Source organism: Haliaeetus albicilla, chromosome 14, assembly GCF_947461875.1.
Source record: "Haliaeetus albicilla chromosome 14, bHalAlb1.1, whole genome shotgun sequence".
Lineage (NCBI taxonomy): Eukaryota > Metazoa > Chordata > Aves > Accipitriformes > Accipitridae > Haliaeetus > Haliaeetus albicilla.
In genome coordinates, this window is record NC_091496.1 from 7,216,337 (window position 1) to 7,234,395 (window position 18,059).

At 38.4% G+C, this 18,059-nt stretch overlaps 1 protein-coding gene across 1 annotated transcript in view; it reads left to right on the forward strand.

Moving 5' to 3' along the window:
- The window catches only part of CDC123 (cell division cycle 123), a 35,057-nt gene extending 17,217 nt beyond the window's left edge, over positions 1-17,840 (forward strand). Inside the window, exons 8-13 of the mRNA XM_069801612.1 lie at positions 1,610-1,685; positions 4,651-4,773; positions 8,491-8,519; positions 13,946-14,074; positions 15,831-15,968; positions 16,573-17,840. Of these exons, the coding sequence (XP_069657713.1) occupies positions 1,610-1,685; positions 4,651-4,773; positions 8,491-8,519; positions 13,946-14,074; positions 15,831-15,968; positions 16,573-16,599 (522 nt within the window). The 3' untranslated portion in view covers positions 16,600-17,840. The remainder of the gene's footprint in view (positions 1-1,609; positions 1,686-4,650; positions 4,774-8,490; positions 8,520-13,945; positions 14,075-15,830; positions 15,969-16,572) is intronic.
- Positions 17,841-18,059: the final 219 nt, after the last annotated feature.

Here is an 18,059-nt window from a genome sequence, read left to right on the forward strand (position 1 = left end):
CGCTCACAGGCAGGGTGCCATTTGTGTTTGGGTATGTGCCCATAAAATTTGTTTTGTTTGTTTTAATTGTGTTGCTTGGACAGTGTGGGGAGGTCTGGTTAAGCAATAGAGGTCATAAGGAGTTTGTTGAATTACAGATCAGATGAGCTAAAGTTCAGACTTTTGAAGCTTCCTTGCAATTTCCTCTCATGTCTGTCAGGTTTTGCCAGGAAGGACAAGTTCAATAGCGGAAAGTTGTATAGTCTTGATAGTATGCTGCTTGTGAATATCACAACTGAGATTAGTAAGAGAAAAGCTAGAAGTAGTGGCTGGGGACATTCTGAACTGAAGTGGTCTATCGTATCTTGTTTCATATGCTTGCTACCAGATTAAAATGTCAAGCTAGTGATGTAGATGTTAACAATGCTTTAAAGTGTTTGTGTGGTGCTATTGCTTTTATGATAGTATCTAGTCATTTCTCTAATAATAATTTTTATGTAAATATAGCATTAGTCATCCTGTGGGCTTAAAGGGATTTAAAAAAGTGAATTAACTTTTTTTTAAAGCACTATCTAATGCGCTTTAAAGATACAGGACGTCTAAAAGTTGGAACAAAGAATTTCATGTTTGCACTGTAGTTAAGAATGTCATCTTTGATTACTGAGGTTTTTCTACTGCAGTTGATAGGTGTTGGGAGTTTCTAGTATCCAGTAGCAGTAATTGAGGCCTTCAAAATAATGGATCCATCTGAATACTTCAGCTTAGGAAATGCAGAAACTTGAGAAAGTGCCAGAGATATGCTTTAATTACCAGGCAGTCTGTCCTATTGACTATAATAGTTTGGTTACTATTTCTATCCTGCGTCCTTATTTTAACTGGTTTGCGCCTTCAAAGGCGTCACAAAATTCTGCTTGGTTATGTACCAGAATAGAGGTTGATTTGGTTAAATTTAATTCTGCTCATCAGTTCTTTTGACTAGGGAGCAACTTTCTGCCAATTCCCTGGCGGATTTGTTGTGTTGTACAGCAGGGTTTTTGTTTTCCATGCTTTATCAATTAATGTAACTTTGAAGTTGTTTCTAAATAATTTCACAGTTACAAATGCCGTACAGAGTGGAAGAGCATAAGGTAATTAAGGTGGGAAGGGGCCTCAGGAGGTCTCTAGTACATTCTCATGGTCAAAGCTGGGTAAGTGATGAGATCAAATCGGGTCGCTTGGCATTTTACCAAATCTGGTCTGAAAGCCTCAGTGGATGGAGGCTGCGCAGCCTCTATGAGGGAGCTGTTCCAATACTTGACAGTCCTCATGGTGAAAAAGTTTCTTCTTTTGTCCAGTCTGAACCTTTCTACTCTAAACTAGTTTGGACTAGATGGTCTTTAAAGGTGCCTTCCAACTGAAAGCATTCTGTGATTTTATGAAATTAATATTAAGTCTAATTGCTTTGAAGTATTTGCTAAGATGATTATGTGAACTGCAGGTTAAGATTCTTTTATTTTCTTGTATCAGGAATAATTTCAGAGGTCATCTTATCACTACAGCAAAACTGTAGATCTAGAAGGTATACCTGTTGACAAAAAGTTACCTCTTACCTTTCTGAAACAATACTTTGTCACTTGTTTTTCCTCTATAGCTTGTTCTTCGCAAATGGTGTGAACTAATCCCTGGTGCAGAATTCAGATGCTTTGTCAAGGAAAACAAACTTATAGGTAAGGATTTTCTTAAAGATAAAATTATTAGGTGAAGTTCTCAGGAGTTTCTCTGATTCCTTGAATCAGAGCTAAATCTGAAGACAGTTCTTTCTTATCACACCTCATTTCTGGAATTAATGTTTTCTTCTTCTTTCTGTAATTTAAAATGTGGTGTGCCACATTTCTCTTTCCACTGTATTTGAAAGCCTGATGATACCATATGCTCAATATTACAGTGGGAATATTCTTAATTCTGACTGCTTACTCAGAAACTTCACCCAAACGCTGTTTTGTAAATGACTCTTACGTTCAGGAGCAAATTGCATCGTAGCCAGCTTGCAGAATGAACACAGAGGCAGTTGGGTATTATGCTGATAAAACATGACCACATGTGGATATTACATGCAGAAAGTTGGGGAGGTCAGAACATGTCCACAGGTGTATGAGGTGTCTGAGTTCATATTATATTCAGTGTAGCCAAGTCGGAAAACCTGTCAATCTGTTACTCTGGTTCAAAATCCTAAATGTAAAATGTCTCAAGTGGCACTGAAAAGCTAGGGTATGCACAGTGTGCAAAGAGCTGGTGGGTGTATCGGGAGACCTGTGACAGCTGGAGGACAGGCACATTGTGCTAGAGCATGTATTTTGGCAGCTCTAGGGCAAATTTAGCTGAGTTATACCCCTCTGGATGTATTGACTATTCTCTGCTGACTGTTACAGGAGCTTAGACATCTAGTGCACATACAGGTGCTTGAATTGAGGGGTTGAATTTCAGGCTAAATACTATTCTGGTGTTTGAATTCAGTTTTGGTGTGGTCTACCATGGAATCTTTAAAGATGAACAGAAATGTAAGTAGCACAGGACTGGTGCACATTTGTCCTTAAGATTGAATCATTCTGCCTAAACTCTTCTAACAAGGAAATGTTACAGCAGTGATGTAGCAAAGCTCTAACCCAGAAGGTGATTTTTTTGCTTTAAAATAAAACCAAGTTTGCTCATTTTGTCTGTCTCATACCTACATACTCACAAGCACTAAGACGCGTGCGTACAAGTTGTCTGCCCAGGGTTCCTTGTGATGATATGGAAGGGATATTAGCTATCTAGTCATTGTTTCTCCTGTCTTCTTCTCAGTATGGTGACTGTGCTTGTTTTGGATGTGCCTTTTTGTACCTGTTAGGAGCTGTCAGCAATTTGTTGCTCCATCCTGTCCCACCTCTGTGAATCATTAGGAACATACTCCCTGTTCTTTGTTTCCTGATCTGGGTGTCCTATGGAGCTGCACATAGATGTTTCGGGATGTGCTAATCTAGGTGCTGTCAACACATACCGTTCTCAGCCCTTTTATTTGGCTGTTCCTTCTGGTACTTCTACGCTCATCTTCCCATTCTCTCTCCACTCATGCCAATTGCAGGGTTTATTACAGTTCTCTGTAACAGAGTTTATCTTGCTAATAGCAGAGATTCTCCATTAAGCCAGTATTGCTTAATGGCTACTCGCATAGCTTTTTGGAGGAGGAAGAGCTGAATCCTGTCCTGTTACATGCTGCTGGAACACCACAACTGCCAGAGATCTGCATCACTGTTAATAACCTCTAAAACATCTGAATGTAGATTTATTATAGAATATATATAGTGATACTTACTTTCAAATCCTCAAAGCATTTGTACGCTGGCTAATTAAACACTCTGTACATGTCATTACTAGGTTTTGAAACCTTGTAGATATACCAGTATGGGTTTTTTTTAGCACTCCAGCTGCATTTCTGAAGACAGTTCCAAGATTTTTCACATGTTCCCATGCTTTTAAAATTAATAAGCCTGTCAGTCAAACTAACGGGTGATACTTGCACAGTGTAGTGAATGATTTTGCAGTTATGCATCTGCATCCCCTGAGACACCACCATCTCTTGGTTTTTGTTTTTAAACCTGAGTTAAGCTTTGCAGTGGTATTAATAATTGAAAGTTCCACTGACGTCATAAACTTTATATGGACTTCTTTAAAGAGCACATCTTTGGAGGTAGTCAGCATTGTCTTACAATAAAACTTAATCTCTGTGTTTTGTATATGGTTAAAACAGCAAACTGCCATCATTGATACATTTTTCTTGGGGGATTCTGGCTTTTTCTTTCCCTAAATAGCATGAGTTACTCATTCTGCAGTGATGGGGCAGGTCTTGATTTGACATTTGTCCAGCAGGGTATTGCAGTGGCTTATGTTGACACATCCTGTATGAGAACTTCTGTCATGTAAGATGCATGCAAGTGTATAATCCTGTTGATTTCAACTTAAGCTACTGTCTTGTGGACAAACAAATGTGTGAAATTAAGAGCTTGTGATGTAGCTGGGATATTTTATCTAATGTCAGATATGCAAGAGAGCTCTCAAGGGGGCAAATGGGAGAAATAAGGTACTAGACTGCATGCCATCTCATTGATTTTAGGATTTAAGGTTTCACCTGTAGTGCCTTATCAAACAGGTACGCATTATTCCACGCTTAAAAAATTGGTTAAATGAGAATCTTTATGGTATGCTAGGATCTATCGTCTTTGCTAATGTGCAACCTTAGCCTCTACCCTTTTCATTTCATGGTTCCAAATTCTGATCCCTACATCTGATGTACAGAACAGAAAAGGTTTTTGACCAGAGTAACCAGAGGGAATAAAATGGAAAGCAAAAGACACGAACTGGAAACTTAAATATAGGCAAAGGTTATTCCTGAAATTCACTTAAAAATAGTCAGAGCGTGTACATATAAAGTGAGGTTCACAAAATGTAGGACAGAACTGTTCAAGCAAAAGATTCCTAATGTTAAGTACAGGAGAGTAAAGCCAAACAGGAAGTCATTGGTAATAGTTGAAACTTGGCAGAACCCCATCTTCTGGAATATAAATTATAATGTGCATGTGTGTGATAACTACATTTTGTCTGGTTGGGTTTTTTGCATGCCTAAAGCTCTTTATAATGAACTAAAATTATTGACAGGTATATCACAGAGGGACTACACTCAATACTATGATCATATCTCTAAGCAACATGAGGAGATCTGTAGATCAATACAGGAGTTTTTCGAGAAACACATACAGTATAAATTCTTGGATGAAGACTGTAAGTATCTCAAGGCTTCAATTAGCGAGGGGAGCATGGGGGAGGGAAAAAGGATGTTTATGAAGGTTTTTAAATACTTATTGCACACATAGTTACAAAGACTTAAAAACAGAAATGAAGGGTCTAGCTCTCTGAAGTTTTTTTGCAGGGTACTGGGAGGTTTGAAATTGAAAGGGCTTGCAGGCCAAACTCCATAGAAATGAGACCTGTCCTCCTGTCCCCTTGCTGTTGCTGAGCCAGGCTTGTTTCCCCCACAGTGCACTGCATTGCAATATGCTAAATTCCAATTTACTGCTGGAGATCAATGTTAAAATGGGTACTTCTCAATAAATAATGGCATCCCCGATATTTTAAGTCTGCGGATATGCAGCTCTCTCTTCGTAGGTATTGCTTTCACAGGGCTTGGTTCTTTTTAACTTGGGAGAGTCTTATAGCTCTTGTGGCTAGAGAGTGCAAAGCAATGTAGTTTTTGAATGGCTATAAAATTGGCAACAAAAAAAACCCTGAAGAAATAGGCTGGAGCTTTTCAGGAAAACACAACAAATGAGTGAAAGGTCCCTTCAGCAGACATAATGACTTTTTTTTTTTTAAGGCTTTTTTCCCCTTATACTTGTTTTTAATTAAGAAAAATTCTAAACCTGATAAGTGGGGTAGGAAATGCTTAACAAAAAGCATTCAGTAGTAAGAAGAAGTCTTGTTTATAAAGATGTTGTCAGATGTTTACTGTGAAATTATTGAGGTATTCCTTGAAGAAAGCATTTTTTTTTCAAGAAGTTTTATAATAATTTCTCCTAGAATATTGATGCACAGGAGTTTAGCTGTTGAAACTTTTGAATAAAGGCCACAGTATTTTATACACCTAAGCAGCACAAGTGAATTGTCTTGTTCTTTAAATGTGGAGTCCTTTGCAAATTTTATTGGAAATAGTTTCCTGATATGGTTTAGTGAGAATTGAATAGTGTTCCATTGCGATGGGTGATCAGTAGTGGTGAAAAATATGATGAAGAAATTTAAATTGGGTCTGGCGTAGACCAAACCTCAGTTTAGTAAAGTACCTAAACATAAGAATTGTCTGGCAGTTGTATTGTCTTTTAGGAAGCTTTGAAAACTCAACCTTTAGGTAACTTTTGAACATGGTTAATTATTTTGCTGAGCCACCAGAGCAGTCAAATAGATCTGTCCTGTCTGACTTTCTGAAAAAGATACTTTCTAATACCAGTCTCTGTTACATTAAAATTCTTAATAATTTGACTCTGCAGGGTCCCCTTATTTCAGCCCAGAGCAGTTCTCAAGGACCACTGCTTGGAGAAGACTGGTAGTCTGGAAATCAGTATACTAATTTAATAGGTCTATAGCCCTAAAGTTCTGAAGTTAGATCAGTCATCTAGATCTGATGTTCTGATTACTGTCTTTTAATTTTCCTCTGTGTTCTGATGTAATTTTAGCTGGTATGTAATCAACTGATAGATAAGAATTCAGGGCACTATTTTTGGAAATTGATGCCTAGATTTAGGCCCTGAAACTGCTGTTGGGTGAACTGAAAGATCTGAAGTGTCATCTTATGTAAAGGATGTAAAACTATGCCATCCGAGTTACCTTCTGGGAAACGGACATTTCAGGGTGACCTTCTGGGACGAAGGTTTGTTAACCTTTTGTTCTTAGGCACTAAATGCTGGTGGCTTGTCTATCTGCAGAGAAGTGCCACACAGAAAATGTCTTCTGGTTTTTGTCTTTTTTACCACCTTTCATTAATCCCTAATCATATCCCTTGATCTGCTGTCTGGTAGCATATGTGTTGTTAACAATAAAAATCTGGGTTTGCTTGTTTTGTTTGCTTTTAAAAGGGAAGGTGTTATAGCTTTTTTCCTGACTTCTTGTTTCGTTGGGGATTTTGATGCTGTTTGCTCTGCTTTTTCCAGTTGGTCTGGTAGCGTCTCCAGATGGAAGAGTTGAGTCAGAGCAGTAGGATAACAGATGGGTGAATGCTTTATAAATACTTCTAAATGCTGTTAGAACCTTCTAAATACCTTTCATAAGAGCCCAGCAAGAACGGTGTTCTGGAGGTGTTGATACTTACCCTCCATTTTGAGCAATTGCTGGTAAAGTTTTACTACAGTCTCGCTGGCACACAACACTCCTGCTCTGAGGTGGTCCCTAAAAAGAGGGAGCAGTTCAGATTTTCTTCTCTGTTAAGTGTTTTGCGAGCGTCCTGAACTAGTCACCAATGAGCGTCCTGAACTAGTCACCAATGCGCAATCAGTCTTAACGGGGATGTAAATCCCACTAAATGCCGTTAGCCTCAATGATTGCCATAGGCTTGCTTTAAGCTGAGAGGCGTAATTTTATAATAAAGCTCAGACGCAAGTTTTCCATTAATGGAATATGACTAATGAGAGTACATGTACAGGCAACAAGTTCAGTTGAACAGCTGGAGAAGAAGTCTAGGGTTGCTATACTCCTCTTTGCATTGATGAGTTGCTTAGCCACCAAGGGCTTGTCTTCTTGAGAAAATATAGCACTTAATTCCACAGTGACATTTTTAAATTGACGTAACTGAGCTTGTGCAAACAGCTGCGTGGATTTTTAGGCTATATGGTCAAAAACAGTTACATGACTGGCTTTGGTGCTCTTGAGTTGTGGTTTGCCCTTAGCCCAGCCAGCTTTGCATGAAATGTTAATGAAGCTGCTGAGTAGCTTTACATGCATGGATGTGATCAATCAACATCCCTGTTACTGACGGGCAGCTTCCTGAGTAGTCACTGAGGCTCAAGTGTTCTTCAGTCATATCCTAAGTTTAGTTTATCCTGCTTGTATTGGGAAATTTCTTAGCTGAAATATTCCCTTCCTGATTAGTGAAGGAAGTGACAATACAGCATTTGTCTGAGGTTTTTCTAAATCTGGCTTTTTTTTTTTTTCTTTCTTTCTGCTAAACTGGTACAACTTCTGCATGTAGTCATGCCTGAATGCTTATCTGTCGATTTCCCTAGCTGAATAGAAAGACAAATCAAAGATTTGTTTAACCATACAGAACAGAAGCTAATAGAAAGATGCATGTACAAAGATTCACACTTAATTAAGTCAAGGGGAGGGACAACAATGGAGCTACACAAGGCAGCTTTGCGTCAGTCACTGAGTAGCAAAGGGTCTGTTTGAAAGAGCTGTTGATAATCAGTAGGTGTGCTGTATCTGCTCTGGGTTACATTAAACATAGCCATTTCACTGCCACCTCCTTCTCAGCACGCCCACCAACCCCTTTGTTCCTACAACCTGTTTGTCTTGTTATTTGCTGAAGTCCTAATCTCCTTCAAGCAGGAATTTTCTCTTATTAAATGTTTGTGCAATGTCTAGCACAGCAGAGTCTTGATCCTTCCTTGAAATTTCTCCGTTCTGCTGTAAACCGAACAGCAGTAATGTCGAAGATAAGCTTCTCCCTGTGCTAAGAGTTTATCAAATGTTCTTCACTGGGGGGAAAAATTAACAGAAGAAACCAATATTAAATGGAAAAACCTGGCAGCCGATCTCTCTGTGCATTAACAATAGTTCTTGAAATGTTTCAGCTCCCTTGTGGAAATGAACCTAATTCTGGCTTGCAGTTCTTTAGACATATTGACTTTGCAGATTGTGCTGTGTACACAAGTATCTATTTGGATTTAGACATCTTCTGTGAAATTGTATATCTTTTAAGATTAACATAGTTTTTTTTTCCCTCCTTTTCAGTTGTTTTTGATGTGTACAGAGACAGCAGGGTAAGTGAACAATAGGTTGTAATTGTTTATTCTGTGGAAACTGAAATGCTACAGTGATGAAGCAAATAATAGCTTCATCTTCCTAGAAGTGGTCCTAGAAGTGGCAAAAAAAAACCAAACAAACAAACAAACAAAAACTCCCAAACCCCCAAAACTACTTGATGTTATCATTCTGTTTGCCAGGTCTTTTTCTATTTTAGACACTGTCCACAGTAGGAGAATAATAGGATTAGGTGTGTAAATATGTCTATGCCAGTGATGTAATTATTTAGTAAGTACCTTCCAGAGAAGTAGTCTGTCTTAAAGCACATAACTTTGGCTTCAGCTGCAATTTTGCCAGTTCTGTGTGTCTACTGAAGGCAATTTAGTTTTCTTTTAAGAAAGATGGGTACTTAATCAATGTCACGCAACATTACTGAATTGTTTTAGCAAAGCACTACCTGTTACTAAGGTTCCCCTCTGCATAGTGCTTAGTCTGGGTGCTTTTGACTGAAATGTATCTGAACATTCAGCCAGAATGGCTGGGATATTTAAAAAAATAAGGCAGGGGTGATATTTTGCTCACTAAAAAAAGCTTGGGGGATTCTTACTATGTTTTCCTCAAAAAATCATTCCTTGGGCTTCCCCCTCCCCCCCCCCCCCCCCGTTATGTTTTTCCCTATAGCATCTGAACTTATCAAAACTAATCATTTCTTCAGATTATCCTTGTGAGGTTGGAAAATGATAACTTGTACTTTATATATGGAAGTCTAGGGTATGAAGGGATAACTGTCAAAAGAGTATATGAATGTGGTGTGCCCAGTTTGAGACAGATGGAGGCTAATTTTTTTTCTTTAAAACTGCTCCAGCTGTGGTTCTGAGTGCTCAGCAGATCAGAACCCTGAACATCCAGATAGCAACAGAGTGGGGAGAAATATCCCATCTGAACTTCAGCTGCCAATATCAAAGTTAGTCATCCTGACATCTCCCAGTGTCAATGGAGAGAAACAGGTCAGATGAATTGCGCTTGAAAGGCACACATTTATTGTTTTAAAAGCAACCACAACCAAAAATGCATTGTTTAGCCTTAAATCTCAAAACCTTATTTTGGGAATCACATTAGTGCATGAGAAGTAAGTCTTTGTTTTAGCTTAAATTCCTTTCCAAATCCTAAACCAGAAATGCAAAAAAAAAAAAAAATTGCTATATGCTTTTGTTATACACATTTATGAGTCTCACTGTTTGAGTTGTTCAGTTATTGGATTGGAGAAGGTCTTTATTTGAGTTGGGTTGGGAGTATTTGCAGTAAGTCCTGATTCTGACTTTGAATGTTGCTAAAGTATTTTGTAGTTGTGTAATAGTAAATTGTGCCATAGTTTGCAAAACAGAAACTAAACAGGAATGTGTGTCATGTGAAAAACAACTGTTGTACTGTTACTCAGCACAACTTTTAACGTAGGTACCCAAAATCAGGCTATGGGCTAAAAAGAGCCATGCTGATCGGTAATGAAAATTACCTGCCCAGGCCCCGATAATCAGACTTGAGGATGCTGTCAGGCAAAATGAGGAGCAGCGCTTCTTCAGCATTGAACCACGTTCTGCCGTTGGGTACTCTGCCTCACAGCTGAGGCATGAAGACAGATTATTTAAGTAAAAGGTTTCAGCCTGTGTGATCTCAAATGAGCATTGTTTCTTCATCTGTCAAGATAAAGTATATGTTTGTAGATATCTCTCAGTGCCTTCTACCCTCAGGTCTTGTAAACTGCCAGATAGCCCTTTGTGTGTCAGATCCTCCGCCTTTCACACATACTTTTGTGGTTTGCAACTGTATTATTCATCGCTCCCGTTGTACGTGAGTTATAGGCAGCAAAATAATATTGAGTGTTGCTGAGTGTGATTAATTTCCAGAGCCCATGCTCCTCATCAGGCTGGTTGCACAGCAACCTCACCTACAGAACGAGAGAAATGCCCAGTGTCTGCTTGTTTTAAATTCTTTCAACTCAAAATATGCGTCTTGGAGAAGCTTGTTCTTTGATATGGTTGTGAAAGAGAGCAACCCCCTCCTTGTGCTTGCTTTAGTTACTTGAGAGACTGTATGGGGTAGGCTGCCACAGGTCCTGCTCGTTTTGTTGGAGGTTGGCATAGAAGCAGTGGTGGCCTGGTTGAGAATAAGCTTTTATGTGTCTGCCTTTCCTGTTACACTCTCTTTACCGAACTCATCTGAGTTAGTGCCTGACTTCTCAGACAAGTCCTCTTTTAAGGAAGAAACACTGTCATACAGTCTTCCAAGTTGGATGATCTGGAGAACTAGTCCTGAAGAGGTTATGTTGCAGGACTGGTAGCCTGTTTTCATTTGGATCCACTTCTGTTTTGTTTTTTGTTTTTTGGTTTTTTTTTCTGCTAGCGGTTCACAGTCGTTGTGCAACAGCTGACAAGCCTGAGAATCAGCTCCGCTGTTGCTCTTTGTATTATCTCCCAGGTGTTAACAACTTGTAACTACGTTCAAGACAAGTCGCTGTGGTAAGACAAAGTAGTGCAGTGAGTGCCTCCAGACCACTGCTAGCTCACAGCTGCTGTTGTTAATGTGCGAACTAGTGCTTATGTCTCTGCCTTGTGAGCATGGTCACTCTGCAGGAAGGTGCAGCTGGAGTTAGGGAGATGTAACAGTTCAGTTTGCGTTTTATCTATCTTTTAAATTCCTTTGAACAGTCTTTTTCATAGGCAGTTCCTTTCAGCAGCATGTTGCTTAATGCTTTAGTGAAACAAAGTGTGAAGCTGACATGATATGATAAATCTATTGGTTCCTGGTTTAGGATGAGAAAAAAAATCTTACGTAATACAGGTTGGGTTTTTTCCCCTCCAGATATGCACAGCTTTGCTTTCCTGACTTGTGCATTTCTGTGCTCTCATATGACAAAGATTACTAATACCAGATGGCAGATAAATAGCTTTACTACTGCTCTTTAGTGCAGTGGACTACACGGTGCAAGTAATCTGAAACTACCTTTAAATCATGACATTGCATATAAGACTTGAAAGAGCATTTAGTCTTAAGAAAAGAGATTTTGGTTACTGACCCAGAGTTATATACATTCCCGTTAATGAGCTTTGAAAAGGGATATTTAGTTTGTTTTGCTACATCTCATCAATTTGCAGCTACCAAAGCTCAGTGCAGATTTAAGGCCGTCTCAAGGAAAACAGTTGGTGTTGTAGATGGTGTACTGCTGTCTGCAGGGAGGGAGAAATACTGCTGGGTGCTCACAAAAAACAGGTGTCGCTTTCAGTAGTCTCAAAACCAATTTTCAGTTTTTTCCAGGGTACATTTCTTCTTTAGAGAAACGATTTTGAGTTCCTATGAAAAAGCTGAGTTTCATGTACTTGGGGCGAGGAGGAGTCTCTGTGAAAGCCTTTCATAGGGAAGTCCTTTGTTAAGTATAAACACTTCTGATGCAAGGAAAAATTCTCTGAACTGCTTAACGAACTTTACCAGCCGTTGCTTCTGTCTGTGATTAAATTGGTTCATTAGCTTGTTTTTCTAGTGTGATAGAATGAATCTAAAATTACAGATTCCTCCTCCTGCTGCCTTGGAGCTAATAAGATGTCCCCATTAGCAAAAGTAAAACATCACTTATAATAAGAATTTGCGACTGCCTTTTGAAGAGGAACAGAGATGGAAAATGATAGCAGAGCTTGCCCCTGTTCGCCCTCTGCACCGATGGTGTCTATTTGTGCAGAGGTGTTGCACTAGAAGATCAGTGCCTCTTCACCCTTGTGAAACAAGAAAGAAACCGCACGGGTCTGTGTCCCCACAATTCACAGTTTCTTTTGTCTGGTTTCAGTACTACTGTTGCAGTGCATTGGCTTCTTAAAATTTTCTCTGTGAGAGCTGTACCCGGTGGATCTGCCCTGAGAGACCTGTGAAAGCCTGCGTGCAACCACACACTCACTGGTCACGGTGCTGGCTCAGTTCCAGTTTACAAGTAGCATCACTGGTTTCATCTGTGCTGGGACTCCCCCCACCTGCATGAGTAACTCGCTGTGGATGATAACAGAGCAGCCAGAGCATTTCTGTTCTCTATTGTACGGGTTTCCATGCGTTTCCTATTCTATAGTGCGTTAGTGCCTGTGGGGGTAGCTTAGGCAGTGTGGGTGGGAGAGGAAGTCTCCATGTTACTCCGTGACTGAAGGCTTCAAAAGCATCTTTGTAAGTTAGAAACCAGATCGCTGTAGTGTAAATCATTGAAGATGTTTGCTGTTTGTATCAAGATAGGGAAGATCTTTTAAAGAAAGAAGATCCTTCAGGAATGAGGGAAAGAAAGAGAAAGGAAAATAAAATTTTAGTAGCTACACAGTCTTCAGGTTTGTTTTCAAATTCCAGTTGATCTTTAATAAACACAATAAAACCCTTCAGTCCTGCTTATGTTACAGCAACCTTTTTCTTTCCATATTTGATAGATCTGATTTATTCCAGATGTAGTACTTGTTTTGCAAATTCTTACTAGCAGTTGTAGTCATATTTCATTATAATTTATTATAATGTTTTGTTTTATGAGAATAGATGACACTTTCTTGGGTAAGAAAAGATGGCCCTGTGCTGGGGGTTGTATCTTGAGATGACTCAAGGAACACAAACTATTTCTTGCTCCCCCGCAGACGTCTCTGTTACCTTTAATGTGTCTTGTTAGTCTCTCTGCTTTCATTTTTCAGCTGTAAAACAGGCATGCTGTTGTGCATGCTACCAGAACTGTTTGGAACACAAATGTATTAAAGATGAGGCAGGAGAAACTAGTCTGGACTACTAGTAATGGCTATATTAAAAATGCCTTTAAGTTATTCTTTATCTGTATCTGTGCAGCACCTTTCAGCTTTCATGATCTCTGCTAGCATTTTGCAGACCCTGTTCTGTATGTTTAGAGTTCCTTCTGAGACCAAGAACAGCAATTCTTGTAGACTGCTGAATGTACAGCAGTGCTGAGGTGGCTTTTGATGGAAAGCAAAATCCCTGTTTGGGTGGGGGTTTTTGTTTGTTTGGGGGTGGTGTTGGGTGGTTTGGTTTGGGGTTTTTTTTAATATATATGCCTTGTTCATGCTGTCTGGGGATCTTGGAGGACCATGGGGATTAGACAGAACTTCTGTGGACTCATCTGAAAGCACCTTGCATAGAACTGAATTCAGTTTATTTGAGCTCTATTTGATCTTCAGTTTAACAACAAACAACAACAAAAAAAGTAATTCATAGCTTGCTGTGTTTTAAAACTGTCTAATGTAAAGGATGTTAGAATATTTTAAGTGCTTAAAACCAGGTGATTTCAATTTTGACATCTTTTTATCTAAAGACCAAGCATACTACAGTAATACAGATGTATTCTGATTTTTTCCTTCTTCTTTTTTTTTTTTTTTGTCTTAATTCTGTGGCTTGTTGTAATTCTTCTATTGTTCCATCGTAGGGTAAGATTTGGTTAATAGATTTTAACCCGTTTGGTGAAGTAACAGATTCCCTGCTATTTACATGGGAAGAACTGACCTCTGGGAAAAACTTGAAAGGACACCAGGGTGAAGGGGAAGCAACAGAACAGGTACAGCCCTGCGGTGAGGGAGGCTGACTAACAAATCCAACAGGCATTAGGGCCTTTTTTTTTTTTTTTCTTCTCTTTCTTTCTTTGTTGTAATCAAATTGTGATGCAAATCCCATTGAAGTGAATGGATTCCTTACATCATGAAACATAAACTCTTTGTAAGTAGAATCTACCATATTATACAGTAGTTAATCCCAACACCTATTGCATGCTAGCTTTAAATGCAAGGGAGTCTTTAGTTCAAACAGTAAGTATAAGCCCATATTGCAGCTTTGACCACGTTGCAAAGAAAATGCCGTGAAACTTGCTTTTATGCAGTTTTGATGTGCTCTTCTCAGTTTCTCTTAAACTCTGTTACTTTTCTATTTAATCACTTAGTTCTGCTTTGTTCCTGATATCTGTCATACAGTTTCCCAGAGCTCTAGATTTATGTTTGGGGGAAGGCAAAAAGAAGCTTAACTTCTGTCTCTCCCTCATATCGGATACCCTCAGGGAAGCCTTGTCCTCTGGTTGAACTCCCTAGACTTGCAGAGCAGGGCTTTTCTATCCCTATTCCAAGCTGCATTGCCTCTGTAAAAACAAATCACTTCCCGTTAATACAGAGAGGGAGGAATAATCTTAATTTATTTGTACTCCACCTTTTTTCTCACTGCATGCTTGAGACTTGCACATCTTAACAAGTCCTTGGACAGCATGGGCTTTTCTTTATTTTCTAGCTGTTAAACTGCATTAGAGCTAACTGAAATGACATGTTTTATTGAGCTGATTTTAACATTTGAGCTTTGCTTTAGTTCTGTCGCCATTTTCATAACATGTTGAAAGGGAAATACTCCACTCTGCAGGCTATCATTCATGCCATTTTCTCTTAGTCTCACTGTGTGGCTATTGCTGTATGAAAACCCATTCAATGAACCGTCCTGCTGAAAGCTGTCTCCTTTGTTAAAACACTCCCAATTCTTGAGCTGTCCATGGGACACCTGAATTTTGTTTTGAGGATTTCTTTTTCTCAGTGCCAGATGCTTTACAAAGTTTTCTCTGGTTTAAGCCTGGATGAAAAGTAGAATGACTCATCTTCATGCTTCAGCATACATTGATCACAGAATCTGATCTGAAGTTACTGAACTTCTGTCTTTAAAATGAAGCTATTTATTGCCATACCGTGGGCAATTATGTTGTATGGCAATGTGTTCAACTGAAAATTATATCAGGTTACCCAAAAGCTGTTGCTACAGTTGTGCATTTAGAGATATTTTTGGATATTTTATAGAGATACTTTTCCCTTCAGTAAGTAGATTGGTTGGAAAACTTGGATCATAATTTCAGTAAGGTTATATCTGCAAACATGCATTTAAACAAGGAACCTGTGAAGACAAGTTTAGGGATTCTATCATAAATATTTTCTTTATCCACATATTTATGTAGATACTATTGCACAAAGTTCCTTACAGCTCCATTGTTACAGCACTGTTATAAGTGTATGTGTATTAAATGCATTAATAATTGATACAGTGTAGAAATTTTAAAGTGAGGGAATGAATGCCTTTATTTGACTCTTATTAACATTTTAACTTTTGCTTAAGTGGGCAGAGTTTTTAATGAGAAAACTACAATTTTTAGAAAGCACAGGTTTACTTGAATGAATGCCAAATAAACTCATTGGCAAAGTGACTCAGATGATGTCATGGAGGAGTTCAAGAAATGTTGCTAGCTTTATTCACATACACTGTTCTTTTCTTATCAAATATCTTTTCCAAAGGACTATCCAGTTTTCCGTTGTACGAACAGTAAAGTCACTGTCCAGCCTAGCCCATACCTGAGTTACCGACTGCCGAAAGATTTTGTGGACCTTTCTACAGGAGAGGATGTTCACAAATTAATTGACTTTCTTAAACTGGTAAGAAGTAGTGAAAAAAATTTCTGACCTTCCATCTTTGTGACACAGCAACATCAAAGTGCCTGGAACTGTGCTTTTATAATTAACATAAATGTAAATACCAATGTAGTATAAATGGAAATGTATTTTTTTGAATGGCTGAAGCTAATGCTTTTAAGAACTTTAAAAGTTAAAAGTATATTAGGAAAAAACAAACACTTGTTCCTTTTTCAATACAATTTCTCTGTTCCTTTGATGGACAGTGACATGAAAACATGACATCTTTGTAAGCTAGGGAAGGGAGGACAGGTTGTCTTCATCTTGACCACTGACTTCTTCCACCACCATCATGTTTTCTGGTTCTTGTATATTCCTTTGGTTAACGTATGGGGCAAATCTTGTTCTTTACTGGAAATAAAATCCTGTAGTTTGGGATGGGGGAGAGGGTTGATATTGTTCTGTTCCATTTGCTGGAAACATTATCTCTTACCATTCAAAAAATGGCTTAGAAATGCAGTCATTTTCTAACATCCATTGTATCTGGAAACGCTTGTCATGATTTATTCGTGCTCTTACTTCAGATAACTGTGTCCTAACATTATGAACTCTCCTGTTCCGTTGACAGAAAAGAAATCAGCAAGATGATGACTGAGGTACCAAGAAGAATTACGTTGAATTACAAGCAAGAAATGTGGCAAAAGCTATATTTAGCATAACTATTAAGCTATTGATTTAAAGAAAACCTGCTTTTTATAGTCAATGAAAGAACTGAAGAGCTGTTCATCCTCTGTGTCTGTTGGTTTATATAAAAGTGTAGAAAAGCTTTTTCAGGGAAACATGAAAGGTCAGGGTGAGTTCTCACTAGATTCCAGGTTAAATACAATTACATCATGGTGCAAGCAAGCAACAATCTGAGTACAACTGAATGACTGCTTTCTTATCTCATACTGTGAAGATTGATGCCATTGAAGTATGCCATTGGACTCTTCAGTGATAAATATGACAACATTTAATGCTTGTGCAGTTAAAACGTCAAGCATTCTCTGAATTTAGGCACAGTCTTGCTTACAATATAGTATAGTCACAAGGAAAGAAAGGAATGTACCTTTTTTTCTGTAGTAACCTTTTAAAATTGCAAATCGACTTGTTTTGTGAGCACTTCTTAGCCTTCCTTTATGTAAAAAAGAAGAGAGAAAAAAAAGTGGAGATTTTTTTTTTCTTTGTCATGAGGGCTAATACTTCATTTCAGAGAATAGCTATATAACTATAGCAGACTACTTATGGTTTGAACATTTTGCATTTCAGGAATTTGAAATGCATTCAGAATTTCAAAGTAATATTTTCACAGTAGCTAAGGTTATGAAATTTGTTAAACTTCACCAAATTTCATTTCATTTTCATAGTAAAGCTTTCTTGAAACTTACTTTTTAACATGATTACATACTAGACATCATCTGTGGCTTTAACAGAAATAGTTAAACATAACATCAACCTGTAATTTTATATGTGGACTCAGTCTTGTTTCTTTTGTATCACATCTCTGAGTTTCTTAAGAAAATAATTACTCTTTCAGCTCTTAAAATTCTGTATTCATTTGGTGGTTCTTCATGTTTTTTGTGTAAAAGGAAGCTTGGCTAAATCTGGGGAAACAGAAGCTCTTGTTACCGATTGCTGTTACTTGGGAGGTGGGGGTTGGACAGTTTAGGATGAAGAACCAGCTAACTTCTGGATATAAGTGCTTGCATGGCATCAGTAATTTGTTAACAGTGTGCACAATTCCTGTTGAAATGAAAGGACATTTGAAGGTGCTCATAGCCCCTGGAAACTGGTTCCTATTTCAAACCAGTTATGTGATACTTTGTGTGCATATATAAAGCTGTTCATGTTCCTTGCCTTGCTTCTGCTGTCAAATTGATATGGTGCTCGGTTACAATCTGTTCTTAGATGTAAATCTGAGCTTAGATGTTAAATTATTACTTACTGTCTGTATTTAGCTTCAGTTTTGAATGAATACTTACTCTAGTTAAAGATTATGCAGATTAAGAATCCAGTTCTACTAAATACATTGATGAAACATCACAGATTAAAGCTCCTGCAGGCTGAGAGTACAAG